The sequence below is a fragment of the Bos javanicus genome, chromosome 2 (assembly GCF_032452875.1).
Source record: "Bos javanicus breed banteng chromosome 2, ARS-OSU_banteng_1.0, whole genome shotgun sequence".
In the NCBI taxonomy this organism is placed as follows: Eukaryota; Metazoa; Chordata; class Mammalia; order Artiodactyla; family Bovidae; genus Bos; species Bos javanicus.
Window position 1 is genome coordinate 67,714,055 of NC_083869.1, and position 22,105 is coordinate 67,736,159.

The 22,105-nt window shown below is 34.5% G+C and overlaps 1 protein-coding gene across 3 annotated transcripts in view; it reads left to right on the forward strand.

The window, feature by feature from the left end:
* DPP10 (dipeptidyl peptidase like 10) overlaps positions 1-22,105 on the forward strand; it is an 811,290-nt gene that overhangs the window by 691,787 nt on the left and 97,398 nt on the right. For all 3 annotated transcript variants that reach the window (XM_061439625.1, XM_061439633.1, XM_061439629.1), the window contains exons 10-11: positions 501-598; positions 9,138-9,261. In XM_061439625.1, the coding sequence (XP_061295609.1) occupies positions 501-598; positions 9,138-9,261 (222 nt within the window). The remainder of the gene's footprint in view (positions 1-500; positions 599-9,137; positions 9,262-22,105) is intronic.

The window sequence follows — 22,105 nt, forward strand, 5'->3', positions numbered from 1 at the left end:
TTTATACCTCATTTTAGTATTCATTATAATTTAAAAGAAAGCCTGTGATGACTAATGTATGGAGTAGATTAGGTATTGTGGAATTTTAAGCACCAGGATTTGGTATGTTTTCTTTTTCTTTCTTCTCCCTCTTCTTACTTTTAAATTAACCAAGCTCTCTTCCCTTTGCATTTCATATCCTATAGTGTGAGTTGTTTTGTAAAGCCAGCCATTCTAGTGTCATTCTAGGGGAAGAACACAGTAGTTCTGCCTAATGAATAAAGTCATCATGATTTTCTATCACCTTTAATTGTCTGACTAAAATGCTTGAGAAGCAGCAATCTACAAAAACAATTGAAAGCAATCAAGTTGTTGAATTTAAAATCATTTCTACTCCAGAGAAATTAAACGTTTTTCCCATTCTAACACAAAATTGCAAAAGAATCAAAATGCATTTTCTTTCTTTCTCAATATATTCCAATGCTTAATATATTTGCATTGCAACTTTCATTTTCTCAAAGGCAGGTCAAGTGAACCCAACAATCAAATTATATGTTGTAAACCTATATGGACCAACTCATACTTTGGAACTCATGCCACCAGATAGCTTTAAATCAAGGTATGTAATTTCAATTTCACTTTTACCAGAAAATAGATCTATTAACTCCAATGATCATTTTGTCGGCATTTGGAGAGAGATGTGATCAGCTCAACAAATTCACTTGAAAATAAAACTGAAGTTGCCTCCATTAGTGTAAGAATGAACTCATTCTGAATCTCTTCTTGTTCCCAGGAAGAATTTAGAGTTTTAAGGTGATTACCAGCACCACAAAATGACTAAATATACTGATAGCAAGAATTAGATCTTCAGCAGGAGACATGTGTGAGAGAGATGGGGGCAAAGGATAATTTTCTATTGAATTTTCTTCCTGAAAATAACTGCTCCATATTTTTAAATGTCTCTCCTTAAAAGAGTACCATCTTCCTAAAATGTGTGTGCCATTCCAACTTTTTCCCTGTTAACTTGCCAATGATTCCCTAGCTTTGTTCTCCAGGCAGAAAAATTTAATGCGATTTTGCTTTAAATAGCCTACGTAAAAATCCCATTTATTTAAGCCCTAGTACAGAGAAGCCAGTGGCACCCCACTCCAGTACACTTACCTGGAAAATCCCATGGATGGGGGAGCCTGGTGGGCTGTAGTCCATGGGATCGCTAAGAGTCGGACACGACTGAGCGCCTTCACTTTCATGCATTGGAGAAGGGAATGGCAACCCACTCCAGTGTTCTTGCCTGGAGAATCCCAGGGAAGGGGGAGCCTGGTGGGCTGCCATCTATGGGGTCGCACAGAATCGGACACAACTGAAGCGACTTAGCAGCAGCAGCAGCACCAGCAGAAGGGACAAAAGAAATACATCATATGGATCAAAAGCATCATTTTAATATTAGTAAAATCTCCAATATTTTAGTATTAGTAAAATCTCCAATAACTGAACAGCTAATAAAATAATCATGTGGATTGTGAAATCCACAGTGATCTCAAACTTGTAAATTGACTTTTCAAATTTTTAACCTGGTGAAAATTTACAACATCCCTGGAGATTTTACACTACAAGTGAGTGAAGTCGCTCAGTCATGTCTGACTGTTTGTGACCCCATGGACTGTAGCCTACCAGGCTCCTCCATCCATGGGATTTTCCAGGCAAGAGTACTGGAGTGGGATGCCATTTTCTTCTCCAGGGGATCTTCCCAACCATATAATTTACACTATATTGAATGATATAACTAAGCTTATAGTTTGTTTTTTTAATATCAAAAATAATTACAGGGTGACTAATTGAAGTTGAAATACCACTTAGTGTTCCATTGACATATTTGGGAAATTTTCATCATATTTGGGGTTTTCACAGATAGTGCAGCCTTCAGTCTGTGGACATTTTTCCTGCTTGAAGAGTTGTTAAAAATATACGTAATGCTTCCACTGGAAAGGCCTCCATTAACCATCTAGTATCGACTTTTCCTATTATTGACGGAAAAGATGAAGTCCAAAGTAAAAGTATGCTTGACGTAGAATCTTAAGATTAGTTGGCAGGAGAGATAGAAAGTGAAATAAAACATCTTTCAAGTTATAGAGCATTACATCTAGATTGTGATAAAATACTTTTATCACAAAATTGACATATAGAATACAGTGTAGGTTGACCAAATCAGATGAAACTTCAACTTCTGAACTCGGTTTACCAGCAGTGAAAGTTTTACACACAAATGAAGCGATTATGAAAATTATTGATATGTTTTGTGATCTATACTTTCTCTGATTTGTTTAGCACTCTGAACTAACAGAAAGGGCACTGGATTGGAGTGTCTGAGTTATATATCTACTACCACTTTACTATATGACCTTGGATAAGTCACTTTATCTCTCTCTGGGACTGAATGCCCTCATCTTAAAATAATAATTTCTAATTTTCATTAATTTTTAAAATCTTTAAAGTGGAAGTCAATTTTATAATGTCCAGATTTCTTTCTTGATACTATTACTTAAGAGCCTTTCTAATGAATTCACCAGATAGGACATGGTAGTGTCATCAAATACAAAAATTTCTAAAGGTGGAATCAGTTGTCACTATTAGAGTATTAGTTAAGCACATTTCTCTTTAATATTTGAGGTAAAATGTGATCAAGTTAGGTACCCATTGCAAAAAGATATTGCATATCTTTAAATGTTGGAAATCCAATTTATAGAAATATAGAATGATGTACTAGATCCCTCTAAGAATGAAGAAGCATCCTGTGAAGAAAAAGTTCTTAGGTGTAATTCAGGTATGTTGTTCTGGCAATGAATTTGATCTACATTTGGAAGAGTCAGGTAATACCTTATCTACACAATATATGTAGCATGTTAGCATGTTTTGTTTTTCTTCCATAATTATGTAACTTGGAGAAGGAAATGGCAACCTACTCCAGTATTCTTGCCTGGCAAATCCTACAGACATAGGACCCTGCAGCCTATAGCCCATGGGGTTGCAAAGAGTTAGACACAACTTAATGACTAAACAACAACACAACAATTATATAGCTGCAATTTGTTATATGTGAAATGCACCAACGTGTATAATTTACTCTTTTTGTTGGAAAACTCAAAATCAAAGTTTACTTCAAAATGGTGTTTTCAAATATTCCCCATGCTTCAGTTTTCATGTTTCCTTATGCATTTCCTTATTCATTTATTCTTGATGAACACTTTAGTCCAATTTCCTATCACCTATATTTAGCCTCTCTAAGCACAGGTGTTAGTTTAATGGGTCTAAAAACACACAAGCATGAACAACATAGAAATATTCTATGATGCAAATCAAAGAATGCTACATTTATCTGCACATCAAAGGGAAATTAATCTCATACTTTCTCTTGATTTTGCTTTAGGATTTTCAGTATCTATAATAGTTAATACTCAGTACTTTAGCCGTATGGAAATTTGCTAGAAAACTATTGTGCCCTCCCTGGTTAGATACACATTTGAGATCTAAGAGTTATCATTTTTCTTAATTTATTGGTCAGGGTTCTGAAAATTAAAAAGATGACACACTCAAGAGGTGCAATTGAAATGCATTAATTAAGGGACCTTTAGCAAAGATATGCAGAGAAGGCAATGGCACCCCACTCCAGTACTCTTGCCTGGAAAATCCCATGGACAGAGGAGCCTGGTAGGCTGCAGTCCATGGGGTCGCTGAGGGTCGGACATGACTGAGCGACTTCACTTTCACTTTTCACTTTCATGTATTGGAGAAGGAAATGGCAACCCACTCCAGTGTTCTTGCCTGGAGAATCCCAGGGACGGGGGAGCCTGGTGGGCTGCCGTCTATGGGGTCACACAGAGTCGGACACGACTGAAGTGACTTAGCAGCAACAGCAGCAGCAGCAGCAAAGATATGGGAAGGATTAAAAGGAAACTCACAGAGATGGGAATGCAACAAAAGAGTCTGCAATAGCATAAAGCTTTTACTGCCTCAGGACTGAAGAAACAAGGGGCAGACTCACTTAAGAAGCCTGAAAAGGCCTGTAGTAAAAGAACAGGATGGACCAGCAGGTAGAACAATTCAGTAATTGCCAAACCAGATCCTAATGGGGGGAGAGTGTCCAGAGAATAAAACTGAATCCTCTCCTCTAAAGCTTTGAGTTCCTCCAGAGGTCTCTCTTGGGCTAGGGAACCTGTTGGTCGAGTTCAGGCTCTGGAAACGTGGAAGCAAGGGGCAAATTCCAGACTAGATCTGGCAAATGGAGACTATTCAATGCAAATGATTTAAGGATAATGTTGACCTTAAGAAATTTATCATGGTTATTACTTTAGGGGTGAGTTGGAGATGTCCACCAGGATACACAATAATTTATCTGAAGCCATGTGAAAAGTCTCTGTTTCTGTCTCTGTTTCTGGTTCTGTTTCTGTCCCTGTCTCTTTTTCTGTCTTTGTGTATGTATAGTGTGTGTGTGTGTGTGTGTGTGTGTGTGTGTGTGTGTTTCAGTCTTTCTCTCTCTTTCTCTCTCTCCACACACACAAACACATACAGACACACACACAAGCCTATACATACAAGATGATTTATCTTAGTATTATTTGTGCTTTTCCTGAAAACTTGCCATATTTTTCTCAAATGCATTGTAGATTATATAACTGTTTCAACTGCATCAGTGTCTTTTGGACATAGAGTTTACCCTAGGTGATACTTTGTGCTGTGTGCTGAGTCGCTTAGGTCATGTCCAACTCTTTGCAACCCCATGGACTGTAGCCTGCCAGGCTCCTCTGTTTTGGGGGATTCTCCAGGCAAGAATACTAGAGTGGGTTGCCTCCAGGGGATCTTCCCAACCCAGGGATCGTACCCAGGTCTCCCGCATTGCAGGTGCATTCTTTACCATCTGAGTCACCAGGGAAGCCCTTTGTGGTACTTTAGGTATCCTTTATAACTTATTTTCCTTTATCTGTCTTCCCAATCTTATTTACCATGGTATTCTTAAATCATTCAAAACTAACAAAAACTCTTTATTTTTGTAACTGTTAGATATATGGGTGTGTACTTAGTCGCTCAGTTTTGTCCAACTCTTTGCGACCCCATGGACTGTAGCTTGCCAGGCTCCTTTGTCTATGGATTTTTTTCCAGGCAAGAGTACTAGAGTGGGTTACCGTGCCCAACTCCAGGGGATCTTCCCAACTCAGGGATTGAACCCACATCTCCCGCACTGCAGGTGGATTCTTTACCATCTGAGCCACCAGAGAAGCCCCATTAGATATATAAATATACAAATTAGTTTATTGGTGCCAACATTAGTAGCAATACTTCCATATTTATTAGGTGCAGTATTCCCATAGATGTTAGAGAATTTAGGTATGAACTTAAAAATATATAATTAACTTTTAGAGGAAATCTTTTTATAATAATGAGTCATGTAGATTTTTCTACATGGTAGCGAATTGTCACACTGTTTTGGAGAAGTGATCTTCTCCTGTGTTCATTCATCTCTAGGCTGAAGAATAAAAATAATGGTTTATCTTTAGGTTCTCCTTACTCTCCATCTTTGACATTATTTTGTTTACCTGAAATCTTTCTTTTTTCATTCAGCCTTTGTGACCTATTGTTTTCAGACTGTTTCATTCATGTGATGCTCTGCCACTGTCACTCTGGGCTTAAAACTGCCATGCTTTTTATTCCTATTTAATTGAAGCATATCTAGTCTGCATCTCTTATTTTTCCAATGAATGTCTATGCCTTCCAAAAATATAATTAATAAATGTATCTTTTTTAGGGAAATGACCCTTCTTATAAGTAATGCATATTTACTATTAATAACAGAGGTCTACAGAGGACCTCGGAGAAGGCAATGGCAACCCACTCCAGTACTCTTGCCTGGAAAATCCCATGGATGGAGGGGCCTGGTAGGCTGCAGTCCATGGGGTCGCTAGGAGTCGGATACGACTGAGCGACTTCACTTTCACTTTTCACTTTCGTGCATTGGAGAAGGAAATGGCAACCCACTCCAGTGTTCTTGCCTGGAGAATCCCAGGGACGGGGAGCCTGGTGGGCTGCCGTCTATGGGGTCGCACAGAGTCTGATACGACTGAAGTGACTTAGCAGCAGCAACAGAGGACCTAGCTGTGAGTTAGTCATGAATGTCATCACAATACATTAATGGGCAGAGATCTTGGATTATCTGGAAGCATGTGAGCATATTTGCACAAAGATTGTTGTGAACAAAGGGGAGTGATTGGACAGGAAGCCAGTGAAAACACAGGTGTGACTGGCACCTGTCTGCTGGTGATGCTGGCACCTCCATTTCACACACCCTTTTGAACAATTAGATCTCCTGTACCAGACCACCCAGCTAGTAGAAAGTCTTTCTTTACTTGAGTGCAATCCCTCTAATCTGCTTGTCTCTGTCTCTGTGGCTCAAGAGGACCAGAGAAATCCTTGAGGACTTCCTGGGTAATCCAGAGCCACGGAGACTAGGAACAAGCAGGAAAGCCAGTTAGAAGGAAGGGACAGTTTTGCTGGCCACTGGTTGTGGGACACCAGATCTAATGTGTTCATGAGATGAAGTTCCAGGAGGACAGCCACATTTGCAACAGGCAGGCCAAATAGTGTGGCCTTTTCAGGTAAGGGCATGTCCTTACTTCCTCATTCAGAGCAACCCTAAATATTTACATGCAAACTGAAAAAGTCTTTATGAATCATAAGGAGATGTGCACCTAGGATCTTGAAACAAAGAAAGAAAGAATATGGGATGTGATCTGCCCTCCCCTTTTTAGGTGTCAAGTTCCACTTTATCTTTCATTTTGGGTATTTCCAACACTTTATCACGGAGATTTCAATGGTTTGAAATTATCCCAATGAACTTTACAAGTTTTATTTTGTGGAGAACTCTAATCCTTATGAATATGTGTACTAAAATGTCTCACATAAGACTAAATTTTGCTTATGAACATAAGACACATTATGCACAAATGCACAAAATAATATTATTTGATCAAAGAGAAATATAAGTGGTATGACTATAAATAATGATTTTTAACTTAATTTTACACCTAAGTTAATTTCCTTTTAAAAATCATTTATTCACCAAATTTGCACCAGTTGAATTTTGTTTTTATTTGAATTTTAATTGTTTTTATAAATAAAAATTTTCTTTTAAGTCAAGATTTCCTATCATAGGTAAAAATATAATGTATCAATATCTGGGAAGACATTGCAAATATGTTCTTAAAACATTTCACTTGAGGAGTATATTGAAAGGAAAAACACTCAAAATGAATATTTAAATTTTATTTGTTGTTCCTGTTGTTATCTATTTTAAAAATAATTCATGTTAGTTCTCATTTGGCACAAAGTATACTACCACTCACTTTAGTTAATTGAGACAAATTTCTGATCATTTATAAAATTCTTCCATCTGGCATCATTTTTCAATAAATATGGGCACTTTGATTTTGCAATCTAGGATCAGTTGTTTGTAACAATCAAATTTGTTTTCCTTCAGTTTTGAACTTTTATGCCAATTAATGATAAATATATATTATCTCAATTCAGCATTTTTTCCTGATTGATTATAGTATGCATTATCATTCTTCTCCATGCTAAAATGTCTAAGTATTTCTTAAAAGCTGATGCTTATATTTTTTCCTTTTTAGTATTCATACTGCCAAACATAATACATGTAAAATAAATCAGTTTAAAATAAAGCATAGTGAAAATGAACAAGATATAGATATATAGAGAGAGATATATTTTTTAAGAATTACAAGTTCCATTGATTTGGCCAAAGATTAGTCATAAATCAGTTGCATATTTTATTCAAAGTTGCTTTGTTAACTTTATTGAGGGAACTTTATTCTATGACTTCACTAAGTTTCTAGGCAATTTTCATGTGGGACTCACCTGGTTGTGAAAGCTACTGGGTGCCTTGAAGAGCTTGTTGAAGAAGATATGGCAGGATTCACTGTGTAACAAGTTATGCTTGTCTTTCCACTGATATTTTTTTCTCTTTGATGGGCTAACACATTTTCTAGAGATAGCACTAACTACTCAATAATGTTAATAATGTGAGATTCAGGTAGCTGAATGTCTAACCCAGATGTGTCTAAGGACAGAAGGTTTTTCTTTCATAAGTGTTTTTCTTCTCAGTCATATAAAAATCTGATGGATTAATTTTAACATAATATACATGGATGGCATTTTTCAAACCATTTCTAAAGCATCCCATATATTCTTAAACTGGGCAATTTTGTTAAATTTTTCTTATCATAAATTGAATTATGGATGAGTGCCTTTGTTATGTGTGGATTGGGGGATTTTGTGACATACTATGTAAATTTCCAAACACAGACTCTCTAATGAAAAAATATAAACTGTAAGGGAAAAATATAACTTTCCCCAGTCCACTACCAGTCTGAGGACATCATAGTCATCATAATTAGCATCCTCAATATACCTAAAATTCAGTAGCCCTTCATTACTCTCCATTTGATTCTTTGTATGCTTTAAACTTTTTCAAATGAATAAGCTAGAAAAGCAAAATTGTAGGAAGTATTATAAATAAGATTGAGAGTGGCCCTTGTCCCACAAGCAAAAAGACCAAAACAAACTATTCATGACTCTGCACCTCAAGTCCCCATGGATAAAGTGAGATGGCATGGAAGTCATACCTAAGAAATAATTATTAAATCAATAATAAGATTTGCATTTTAATTTATTATTGAATATTTTTGAAAAAGTAAAATAGAATATAGCTTAGAAAGTTTTTACTTATTTTGCACATATGTTAGTACTGTACTAATCAACAAAAATTAACAAATTATTTATAAAGGTGTAGCATTTTGATTATTTTTATTTTTCTAAAATGTTCCTTCTGTGAAATCATCCAGTTTTAAAATTAGTCTCAGATTTTCTGTATATTTGTAAATGTGCACATGTTTACATATATATGCATACACATAATTTGTATTTATATATGTCAATACTTGAAGAAGCACATGTATATATATATATATTAATGTAACATGACATCCTTAAAGTGTTTCCTTTATTCTGTATATAAAATAACAAGTATAATTTTTGGAACTATGCAGGTTCTCTGGCTCTAAATGTAAATTCTAATTTTGTTTCCAAACTAGAGAATACTATATCACTATGGTTAAATGGGTAAGCAACACCAAGACGGTGGTCAGATGGTTGAATCGACCTCAGAACATCTCCATCCTCACAGTCTGTGAGACCACTACTGGTGCTTGTAGCAGAGTGAGTATGATTTGATTTTCTTTATGCTTAAAATAAAATCTTTTATGCTACCTCTCAAAGGAAAATTAAACAGTCATTTGTGTAAAGACTTCAATATTTAACTCCGAAGGTAGTAGAAGAGTCATTCTGTTAGCAGTGTATACTTTAATTCATACGTCTTACATACTTTGAAGTAAGAAATACAGATGATAAACCAAAGAGAATAAACTAGGCTTTAAAACAATGAATTCTTATATATAAAAGATAGTCCAAGCCATGTTAGTTTCATTCTCAAATATGAGCTTTCTCTCTACATTTTGACAGTGATTAACTTCAGAACATGGGATGTTTCTTTTCTGTCTTTTTTAAACACACTCCAAAAGATTCAGTGATTTTCTGTAGTTCAGATTAGTCTTCTAAAAAAGTGTCTCTGTCTTTAAATTAATCGAAAATAGTAAACAAACAAACAAACATATTCTTAAATACTTTTGAAAGTATATTGTATTTAAATTCTATAATCATATTTATAAAATATTCAATCGATTCTATACATATAGTTTTTAAGATCCTTAATAAAGGAGATACTTGAATAAGTTTAAATTATTATAATACATATTGGTTACTTGATAAAGAATTCTCAATTATTTAACAACAAAATTTTCAGACTTATGCTTCTGGATATGATGGAGTAAATGTTGCCAGCCTAGTATCTCTACAGAAATCAATTCTAAAACTTTACAAAATTCATTAAACAACTATAGTCAGATATTGGACAGTAAGACAATTGAGGCATGAAAGGTGAAATAAACCTGTAGTTTCCTACTGGTGACACATTTGCGGCACATTGTAAGGGAATGGCATCCAAGAAAAGCACAACTGATCCATTAAGACAGGGAGAATTAGTTTGAGGCTATTGTGGTGGCTGAAATTTGCAGGATAAGTACCACAGGATGGGAGCTATATAGAAAAGAACTTCAGCAAACTATGTAAAGGATGTCTTAAGTCTTTATCTCAGTACTTAGCTGTGTAGGTAAAGGGCCTATCTCAGAAAGAGAAGCAAATAGAGAATATGCAAGTTGCACAATGCTTGGAGACTTTGGAGCAATGAACAGCAAAAATAGATCTTTCAGTAAAAGCCCTGAGTTCAACTCAGAGCCCAGAAAGAAAAAGTATTAGGAATAAAACTACTGTAAACTCCTTATAATAAACCTTCAAATTAAACCTTGAAGGAATTGAATTCATTTGCTTATGAACTAGCTGCCTGACAGAACAAAGTCTACTCTTCAAAAAATATAAAAATGAATTCTCAAAACAGCATTCACAATATCAATCATACAATTAAAATATGTTATATACCTAGAAACATAGAAAACATAACTCACCCACCTCCCCCAAAATAAGTAGCAGACTTATAAAGGATGTAGATATTGGAATTAACAAACAAACTTAAAAAAAAAATAAAAGCTTTCACCTGTTTTTTTTTTTTTTTTAACAAGTTAAAGAGTGGCTATAATTAGTAAACAGATGAAAAATCTCAGTAGCTAAATAAAAACTATGAAAATAGAACAATGGAATTTCAGGGACTGAAAAATACAGTGTCTGAAATTAAAAATTGCTTGGATGAACTTATCAACAAGTTAGAATCTGTGATAGTAGGAGAAACAGAAATAATTCAAACAAAATTCCTAAGGGAAAAAGGCTGGGAAAAAAATGAACAAAGCCTTAATTACCTATAAAACAATATAAACTGGTATATAAGTTCAATTATGTATACAGAAGGCAAATTTTGAGATATTGGGGTGGGAAATATATAAGAAACACTGACTTAAATATCTCAAATTTGATGAAAAACCATTAATCCATATATCCAAGAAGTCAGCAAATCTCAAAATAAAGATAAAATATGTCATCACATACTACATAAATTATTTCAAACAAAAGATTAAAAAAAAATTTAAGTATCCTGGGAGAAAAAGCACGTTACATATTGTGAAATATAATGATGAGTAATACTGCTTCTGTTTCACCAGAAACAATGCAAACCAGAAAGCAATGGAAAGACATTGTTAAAGGACTGAAGGAAAAAATGTATCAAACTAAAAGTCTACATCCTATGAAAATACCCTGCAAAAATGAAGACAAATGATGATAGATTCAGATAAACAGGAACTGAAATAATTCATCAAAAGTAGATCTGCAGGAAAGAGAGTTATTTAAGCTAAAACACATGATATCAGATGAAAACTCAGATCAAAATTAGGGAAGTACAGGTGCCAAATATGATAAATGTGGGAGTAAAATAAAATCCACTCTAGTTTTGAGCTTTTCGAGAAATAGAGAAATAAAAGTTTTAATATTAACAGAATAATTTAATAATGATACAGTGTCAATTGATTAGGAAGCTATAACAATTCTAAGTACCTATGTATCTAATAATAAGGATTCTAAATACATAAGCAAAATTTATAATCAAAAGCTGACAAAGCTAAAGAAGAAATAGAAAGAAATATACTTAGGGACTTAAATATGATTTTCAGTGTATTGGAAGAAATAAGTAATCAAAAAGTCCATAAACATAGTAAAGGATTCAGACAATACTAACAACTTATATTGATATTTAGGAAAATTTCATTCAACGACTATATAATCAACAGTCCTTTTGAGTACAAAGGAAATATTCACAAGTCTCAAAATGCAGAAGCTGAAATCAAGCAGAGTATATTGTTTGACTATAAGAGAATTAAATTAGAAATTGTTAACGAGTGTTAACTGGAGAAGAGTATGGCAACCCACTCCACTATTCTTGCCTAAAGAATCCCATGGATAAAGGAGCCTGGAGGGTTATAGTGCACATGATCAAACAGAGTCAGACATGACTGAAGCAACCCAGCATGCCTGCAACTAAAGAATATTTGGAAAATATTTGAAAATTTTAAAAATGTTCCTAATAATTCATAAGTTAAAGGAAAATCACACAAAAAAATTAGAATTCAAGCACAATGAAAAAATAACTTGTCAAACTATTATTATGTGGATGAAGAAAATGATCTATATTAAAATGGAGTTTATATCTTTAAATGCTTATATTAAAAAAGGAAGAAGGTATTCAATCAATGATAAAGCTCTAAGTTATGAAGCTAGAGAAAGAAGTATAAATTTAGTTCAAAGCAATTAGAAAGAATGAAATATAAAAATAAAATCACAAATAAACACAAAATAGTCTATAGAGAAAATCAGTGAAAGCAAAAATTATTTTTAAAAGATGAAAACCTGATGAATACTTAACTGTACTGAAAAAAGAAACACCTCACAAAGTGCCAGTTTCAAGGTGAAAGAGTTCCAATGGATATATTGAGGGCATTTTTCACAGAATTAGAACTAATAACTTTGAAATTTGTATGAAAAGACAGAAGGCCTCCAGACAGCCAAAATAATCTTGAGAAAGAGGAACAGAGCTGGAAACATCATGCTTTCTTGCCTTCAGATGATACTGCAAAGCTACAGCAATCAAACCAGAATGGTACTGACACACACTAGACATGATCAGTGGAATGGAATAGATAGGCTGGAAAGAAACCCACACACTTAAGGTCAATTAATCCACAGCAAAAGAGGCAAGAATATATAGTGGAGAAAAGAAAATCTCTTCAACAAGTGGTGCTGGAGAAAGCAACATATAAAAGAGTGAGATTAGAACATTTCCTCACTTAGTATACACAAATAAACTCAAAATGGATTAATGACCTAAATATAAGGCCTGAAACCCTAAAACTCCTAGAAGAAAACATAAGCAGAACACTCTTTGACATAAATTGTACCAATATTTTTTTAAAATGTCTCCTGAAGTGAAAGAAATTTAAAAAAAAATTTAAATGAGATCTAATTCAACTTAAAATCTTTTGCACAGCAAAAGAAACCATTCACAAAATTGAAAGATTATCTGGTGCATGAGAGAAAGTATTTGCAAATGCTATGACTCATAAGGGATTAATACAGAAGATATACAAACAGCTCATAAAAGTTAATATGTTAAAAAAAAAAGCCTGATTAAAAATTGGTCAGAAGGCCCCAATAGACAATTTCCAAAAGAAAACCTCCAGATGGCCAACAGACACATGAAAGTATGTTCAACATTGCTAATCATCAATAAGCCAATCAAAACCACAATGAGATACCACCTCACACCTATCAGAATAGCTATTAAAAAAAATGTTCAGGAGGATGTGGTGAAAAGCAAACACTTGTACACTGTTGGTAAGAGTATAAATTGGTGTAGTCACTTGGAAAACAGTATGAGGTTCCTCAGAAAACTAAAAACAAAACTATGATATGACCCAGCAATATACTCTTGGGTGTATATATATCTATATGTAAAATCAAAACCCCCAAATGCTAATTTGAATATATACATGCATTCCATTCTTCATAATAGCATTATCTACAATAGACAAAATAGGAAAGAAACCTAAGTTGTTTAATCAGAGTATATACACATAATAGAATTCTGCTCGGTCATAAAAAAAGAAATGATGCCATTTACAGTAATGTGGATGAACCAGGAGGGTATTATACTTGGGAAAATAAATCTGACAGAGAAAGAAAATTGCTGTGTATTATGTCTTATACGGGAATCCTAAAACATAAAACAAATGAATGAATATAACAAAACAGTTATAGACTCACAGATACAGAGAACAAACTAGTGGTTACCAATGGAGACAGAGAACTGAGAGGTGCAAACTACTATTATAAATAAGCCACAAGGATATATTTTACAGCAAAGGAGTATAGTCAATATTTTATAATAAGTTTAAATGGAGTATAAAGATTTTATAACACTGTTGTGTACTTGAAAACTAATTTTGTAAATCAACTATAACCTCAATAAAAAAAGAAAGTGGATATCATATAGTGCAAATAAATATTTTGATGTAATAAACAAGTTGTATGCCATAAATTCTTGAGGATATGATATGAAAAATACCATTCAAAAGGTAAAAATGACCAAAAATGACATATATGAAGAAGAAAAACATTGAAATAGTTCCATATCAATTAGAGAAATTAAATTCCATGATCAGAAATCTTCCCACAACAAAAACTCCAGAAACCAGTGGCTTCAGTGATGGATTTCTTTAATGATTTAAGAAATAAAAGAAGTCACATGTGTCATCAAGGTGGCAACAGATCATTCCAGACTTTAGTCTCTCTGAGAAGACCAAAAGCAATATCCATATATAGGACACTGTTGTGAAAATCCTAGGACATGGAGATGAGACTGAAGCACCCCCTGGGCCACAGAGACTGAAAAGAACCCATTAAAAAGATAAGAGTGGCTACACTCTGACCATATAACCACCCCCTCCTCTCAGGCCGGTATTGTGTGCCACACTGAGAGGTGTCTCTAGGCCTACAGTTTCTCCAGTGGAAAAAAGAGAGTCCATGGTGGACATCTAGCTCCTCCAGAATTGTGATTTCTTCATGGAAGGCTCACTTGGGTCTTGCCTCAGGAGGATCAGGAAGGGGAATTTGGAGGATTAGACCACTGCAGATTGTGATGGAAAAGGGTAGGGTGGAACTTGTAGCCATCAGCTCTCAGATCTCGGCAGACATTTCATTCTCCCGGTCGTGCTCAAGTAGAAATTCAAAGTAGCATCTTTGCCACCTGTACAGCCAAGACAGTGATCCTATCCAGACAGGGAACTAGGTTTGCAGTTTTATCCAATTCAGGATCCCAAATGGCAAGCACAGTCAACATTGGAGCCTGTTTGTAGCCCTGCAGAAAGAAGCTAGTTCATAGCTCTGTCTACTACTGAGTGCAGCTCAGGACTGTCTGATCAGGAAACCTATATTGCCCAGTGGCACCAGAGTGATCAGTAAACACAGCCAGTGGTTTGCCCTTCTGCAGATCCAAAACTAATGCTGGTCTTGCCAGGGAGCTTGGTGCACAGTTTAGCATGATTCAGTCTTTAAACAGTAGCCTTGCCAATCTTGGGTCCTAGTCTGTGAACTCACCCAGGTAAAGAAGCTACTTCATATCCTCAATACATTGAATTGAGAATTGAAGCTAATTCAATGCTCAATACAACCGCTAGCCCCACCCAACTGGTAAACCTAACCAGAGCACCCAGGATGCTGCATAACCTGTCCTATATCCTCACTTACAGTGGTATTTGAACAGTACATCCAGCCTTCTATACCCACCTACAGAACAAAACCACTGTCCCTGTCTTCTCAGGAAACTCATTGTTCAGATTTGCCTGATTTGGAGTCCCTTACAATGTGCTCTGCCGGCATTGGAGCCCACTCTCCAACCCTCCCTGGATAAGGAAGCTAATTTATAGCCCTGTCTACTATACTTCCCAATCCAGCTCACTAGGAAGTTTGATGGGAGCAATAGTAGAGCTCATCCTACAGTGAAGCTTGTACAGAAAAGCAAGCAAGTCCTATCTAACAACACATACACCTCAGAGTTTCAGAAGTGGTTTTGTCCCAAAATAGACCCCAGTAGCAAACTCCATCTTCCAGGACAAGATGATAACAGCTGACCTGTCTAGAATGCCATCCTATCTCAACAATGGATGTATCATTGAGGGAATAAAGACAATAGTTGATTTTAACAATGCTATAGACCAAGTGGAGTTAATAGACACATATAGAACACTCCCATGCAACAGCATCAGAATACACATTCTTCTCAGGCACACATGGAAGTTTTTATAGGATAGATTATATGTTATGCCACAAAACAAGTCTCAGCAAATTAAAGATTAAAATCATGCTTTTTTTCCTTTTCTTACCACAGTGATATGAAACTAGAAATCAATACAGGAAGAAAATTGGAGAAAACATAAATATATGAAAAGTAAACAACGCACTCTTGAACAACCAGTGAATCAAATGAAAAATAAGGGGGGAAATAGAAAAGTATCTTGACCCAAACAGTAATGGAAACACAATATACCAAAACTTATGGGAATTATTTAAAGGAGGTCTAAGAAGAAAGTATATAGCTATTAACACACACATCAAGGAAATAGAAAGCTGTCCAAAAAACAGCGTAACTTTTTATTTCAAATAACTAGAAAAAGAATAAATTTAGCCCCAAATTAGCAGCAGGAAGGAAAAATAAAGATTATAGCACAAATAAATGAAATGGAGAGTTGTAAAACAATTTAATAAAATAATAAAATTAAGACCTGGTTCTTTGAAAATATAAACAATTTTGGCAAACCTTTAGCCAGACTGGCCAAAAAAGAGACAAGACTAATACATACATACATATATATATACACACACACATATATATATATATATGAATGAAAGAGAGAACATAATAATTGACATAGATATTTCAGAGATACAGAAGTTCATAGAAGATGGCTATGAAAAATTACATGCCAATTTATTGGAAAACCAAGAGGAAATGGATAAATTTCTAAGAACATTAAACCTATGATGACTGAATCATGAAAAAATAGAAAACCTGAATAGACCAGTTACTACTAAAGAGATTGATCAGAAATAAAAATCCTCCCAACAAAGAAAAGCCCAGAACCAGATGACTTCACTGGTGAAAATTACCAAGTACTTAAAGAAGAATAAACACTAATCCTTTCAAACACTTCCCAAATGTCAAAGAGGAGGGGATACATTCAAACTCATTTTATGTGGCTCTCATTCCTCTGCTACTGAAGCTAGACAAAGATGCTGCAAGAAATAACAAATAAATGTAAAAGTTCTCAACAAAATACAAGCAAATTCATTTCAGAAGCATATTAAAAGGATCATACACCATGATCAAGTGAAATTCATCCCTCAGATGCAAAGATGATTCAACATATACAAGTTCATAACTGTGATACACAACATTAATAGAATGAAAGATAAAAATCATCTCAATAGATGAAATATGTTTAACAAAATTCAACAGCCATTCATGAAAAAAAATTCTCAACAAAGTAGATATAAAGGCAATATACCTCAACATAATGAAGTCCATATAACAAATGTATAGATAACTTTAGACTCAGTGGTGAAAAGCTAAAATAAAAGCTTTTCCTCTAAGCTCAGGAAGATGAGGGTGTCCACTCTCACCACTCCTGTTTAACACAGTACAAGAAGTTTTTCAGATAAGAAAAGAAATAAAAGACATCAGACCTGGACAGAGAAAAGTAAATTTGCTTCTATATGCAGTTGATTTCATACATAGAAAATACTGAAGACTTAATTAAAAACCATTAGATGTAATCAATAAATTCAGTAAAGTTGCAGGACACAAAATCAACATACATAAATCAGTACTGTTTCTACACAATAACAAACTATCAAAATAATAAAAAAAGATTCCATTTACAATAGAATGCAAAAAATAAAATATTTAGGAATGAATTTATCTTAGGAGGTGAAAGATACTTATATCAAAAACTATAGGACATTGATAAAAAAATGGAGAAAGAAAAAAATGGAAAGATATCTTGTGTTCATAGAATGGAAAAAATTAATAGTGTTAAAATGTTCACTTGTAGATTAAATGCTCTTTCAATCAGATTCCAATGGCATTTTTAACAGAAATAGAAAAAAAGATTATAAAATCTCTATGGAATCATAGAAGACCCTGAATAGCAGAACAATCATGTGAAAGAAAATCAAAACTGGAGTCATCATGCTCTCAGCTTTCAAACTATGCTTAAAAGTTATGTTAATGAAAACAATATGACAGTGGCATAAAAAGACACATATACCCATGGATCAGAATAGAGAGCCCAGAAATGAACTGGTACATATGTATTCAACTGCTGTTTGATAAAGGAGCCATGAACATGCAATAAGAAGAGGACAGTCTCTTCAAGAAATGGTGCTGAGAAAACTGTATAACCACTACAGAAGGATGAAATTGGACCCTATTTACACCACTCACAGAAAATGAAATCAAATGGATTAAAGACTTAAATGTGTGTGTGTGTGTGTGTGCTCAGCCATGTCAGACTCTTTGTGACCCCATGGACTGTAGCCCGCCAGACTTCTCTGTCCATAGAATTTTTCAGGCAAGAATACTGGAGTGGGTTGCCATTTCCTACTCTAGGAGATCTTCCCAATCCAGGGATCAAACCTGGGTCTCTTGGGTCTTCTGAGTAGACAGGCAGATTCTTTACCACCGTGCCACCTGGGCAGCCTAAAGACTTAAGTAACAGACCTGAATCCATAGAAATCCTTGGAGAAAACAAAGGGGGAAACTTTCTTGACTTTGATCTTGGGATTGGATTGTTGGATATGACATCTAAAGCACAACAAAAAAATAAATGTACAAATGTCAAATTAGAAAGCCTATGTACAACAAAGAAGAAGTCAACAAAATGAAAAGCCAACCTAAACAATGGGAGAAAATATCAGCAAATCGTATGTCTGATGCTGGGTTACTATTCAGAAATATATAAAGAACTCATACCTCAATAGCAAAAAAGTAATAATTCAATTAAAATGAGCAAATGACCTAAAATAGGTATTTTCCAAAGGATATAGTCAAATAGCCAAGTGCCCAGTATCTCTAATCATTAGGAAAATGCAAACCATAATGAGATATCACCTCTTACCTGTTAGAATAGTAATAATATATTTGCAAGTTGCTGAGAGAATCTTGAAAATTCTCATATCAAGGAGAAAATCTGTTATCTATGTATTGATAAATATTAACAAAACTTCTCTTTTATTGGTCATTTCATAATATATACATATATCACATCATTATGTTGTACAACTTAAACTTACACAATGTTGTATGTTAATTATATCTCATTAAAACTAGAGGAAAATGGATTTTTTTTTTTTTACCTTTCCTACGTTTTCTAGAAAGTGGGAAAGAAAGAGAATTTCTCAACTTTATTTTTATTTTTTTTATTTATTTTTTTGTGTGTGTAATAAAGTTTTATTAAAGTATAAAGGAGACAGAGAAAGCTTCTGACATAGGCATCAGAAGGGGGCTTGCTAGTGTTAACAATGAAGTTATATAATCCAAAGAATGTCTGGAGGTTGTAAAGACCTCATCAGATCTACTCCCATAATTTACATTTTAAGATAACACTGTCCTCAGGCAGATTATTTTTATAAGAGAACATTGTCCTGTTATCAAAACTAGACAAAGACATTAAAAAGAACATTTTAGACTGATATCTGTTGTGAATATGTATATAAAACATTTTTAGCATATTAATATATCCTTCTGGCGAATATAAAGAATAATGCATCATGACTAAATAGGATTTTAGCCTGGAATTTAAGATTAGTTTATATTTAAAATCAATGTAATTCACTATTTTAACAGAAAAAAATAGAAAAACAAGTAGGCAATTATCTTAGATGAAGAAAAAGCAACTAACAAAACTCAACATCCATTCATGATAACTTTCAACATAAATGAATAGAAAGTAATATCTCCATTCTGATGCAGGATACCCACAAAATAACCAACAAATATTATACTCAATGGTGAAACATTATCCATGTTTACCTTAAGATCAACAATAAAGTAAGGATAGACAGTCTAACTCTACACATTAAATAAATATTAGGGACTCTAGTCAGAGTAACTTTCATGGAATATCTATCATGATGATTGGCAAGGAAGAAGTAAAATTATCTTTATTTGTAGATAATATTATTGTATAAACAAAATGTAATAAATTTACCAAAAATACCAGAATAGGTCACAATTCATAAGAGAATTTCTCAGCTTATTTTTATACGTCAAGGCATCAACTGTCAGGAGCCGCGTTAGGCATTACTGACAAAATGGAAGCACGGCCCCAACCCCCTCTCCTCATCCTGCAGGCACGGTCCCAGGATGAAGGAGTTAGGTCTTGTGATTCTGATTTGTTCTTTCCTTTCTTCGGTTGAGTTGGCTGGAAAGAATGTTAAGGTGCTTATTGTTCTTGAGAGAAGCATGAGAAAGCACAAAGCCTTCTGCAGTTGTGCCCAGAAAATAATTCATAAAGTTAACCATTGACTTTTGTTCAAGGATCTTTACAAAGAATGTTCCAGGATGAGCACGTAGGCCACAGCTTGAGGCCATGGGAAGAATTGTTATCTGAGACCTGTTTGTGAGGGAAATGTTTATGGCAAAAGAAGTTTGCTGAGTTTAAGGTTTAGGAGTAATTAAGAATAGTTAGAAGCTAAAAATTTAAGAAATGTTGTAGTGTTGGCATATTTTACTATAGCTTATGGAGATTAGGAATTTTAGAGATATTAATAGCTAGAAGCCTTTTTAGGAGATAGTGAGCTTAAGATACTAGGGGCAAATAGGATTTAGAAAGATAAGAAATAAACTGAGGGATGTGGCATGAGTTACAATGTAATCACAAGTTAAGTATAGGACACATAAAAGGAAGTAGATAACGGATAGTAAAACCGATTTGCTGAAGCAGGAACTCTGTTTGAAGGGCAACAGTAATTTCTGGAGACAATAAATCTGGGTGAGGGGGAACTGAAAATGTCAAACCTCTGACCTAATGCTTTTGTCAAAGTATAAAAGAGAACCTGAAGCTTGAAATAAACATGCAGTCCTGCACCTTGAGTCAGAATAAACATCATTCTCTGCTGACACCGCTCATCCCTTCAGGCTGATTCCCTGGCTGCTGGAGCTGGACTCCAGCAATCAACTTCAATTGTTTGTTCTGTTTCCTGATTATTATTCTTTTACTGTAAAAACATTTTATTAATAATATAGGATACCACAGTTTTCTTAAGAAATCCTCACTGAATTATTCTGGGGTAAATGGAAACAATACTTCAAAATTGCTATCAAATTGTTTAGAAAAAAATTAAATTTCTAATTGATTTTGAAAAAAATAGATTTCTACTAGACTCACAAATAGTTTAGAAACAATAGAGAGATATAAAAATAAAACAAATGTGTCAAAATATAAATACATGAGGAATATGTCTAAGGGATATGAAGATGCTTCTTGAACAGGTCTTTTAACTTGTCTGTAAGCTTACACTTATTTCAAAGAAAGATTTAAGAAGCAACAAAATGTATCTTTAAGACTGGTATTATTATGATAGATGGGGAAACAATGGAAATAGATAACAAATAGATGGAGAAACAATAGAAACAGTGACAGACTTTATTTTCTTGGGCTCCAAAATCATTGCAGATGGTGATGGCAGCCATGAAATTAAAAGACACTTACTCCTTGGAAGAAAATCTATGACACACCTAGACAGCATGTTAAAAAGCAGAGACATTACTTTGCTAACAAAGGTCTTTACAGTCAAAGCTGAAGTTTTTCTAGTAGACATGTATGGATATGAGCAATGGACCATAAAGAAGGCTGAACACCAAAGAATTGATGCTTTTGAATTGTGGTATTGGATAAAAATCTTGAGAGTCCCTTGTACAGCAAGGAAATTAAACCAGTCAATCCTAAAGTAAATCAGTCCTGAATATTCATTTGAATGACTGAGGCTGAATCTGAAACTCCAATACTTTGGCCACCTGATGCAAAGAACTGACTCATTGGAAAAGACCCTGATGCTGGGAAAGATTGAAGTCAGAAAGAGAAGGGGATGACAGAGAATGAAATGGTTGGATGGCATCACTGACTCGATAGACATGAATTTGAGCAAGCTCTGGGAGTTGGTGTTGGACAGGAAAGCCTGGGTGCTACAGTTCATGGGGTCACAAAGAGTCAAACGTGACCAAAAAACTGAACTGAACTGACTGAATATTATGATGGAAAATAAAAATATTATTAAGATCTTTAAAAAATGAAATGCATATGAATATGTTTAACAAAGAGTGGCAAAGTCCTAATATTGAAAACTAAATCATTCCTGCAAGGCATTGGAAAAGACCTACATAAATAGA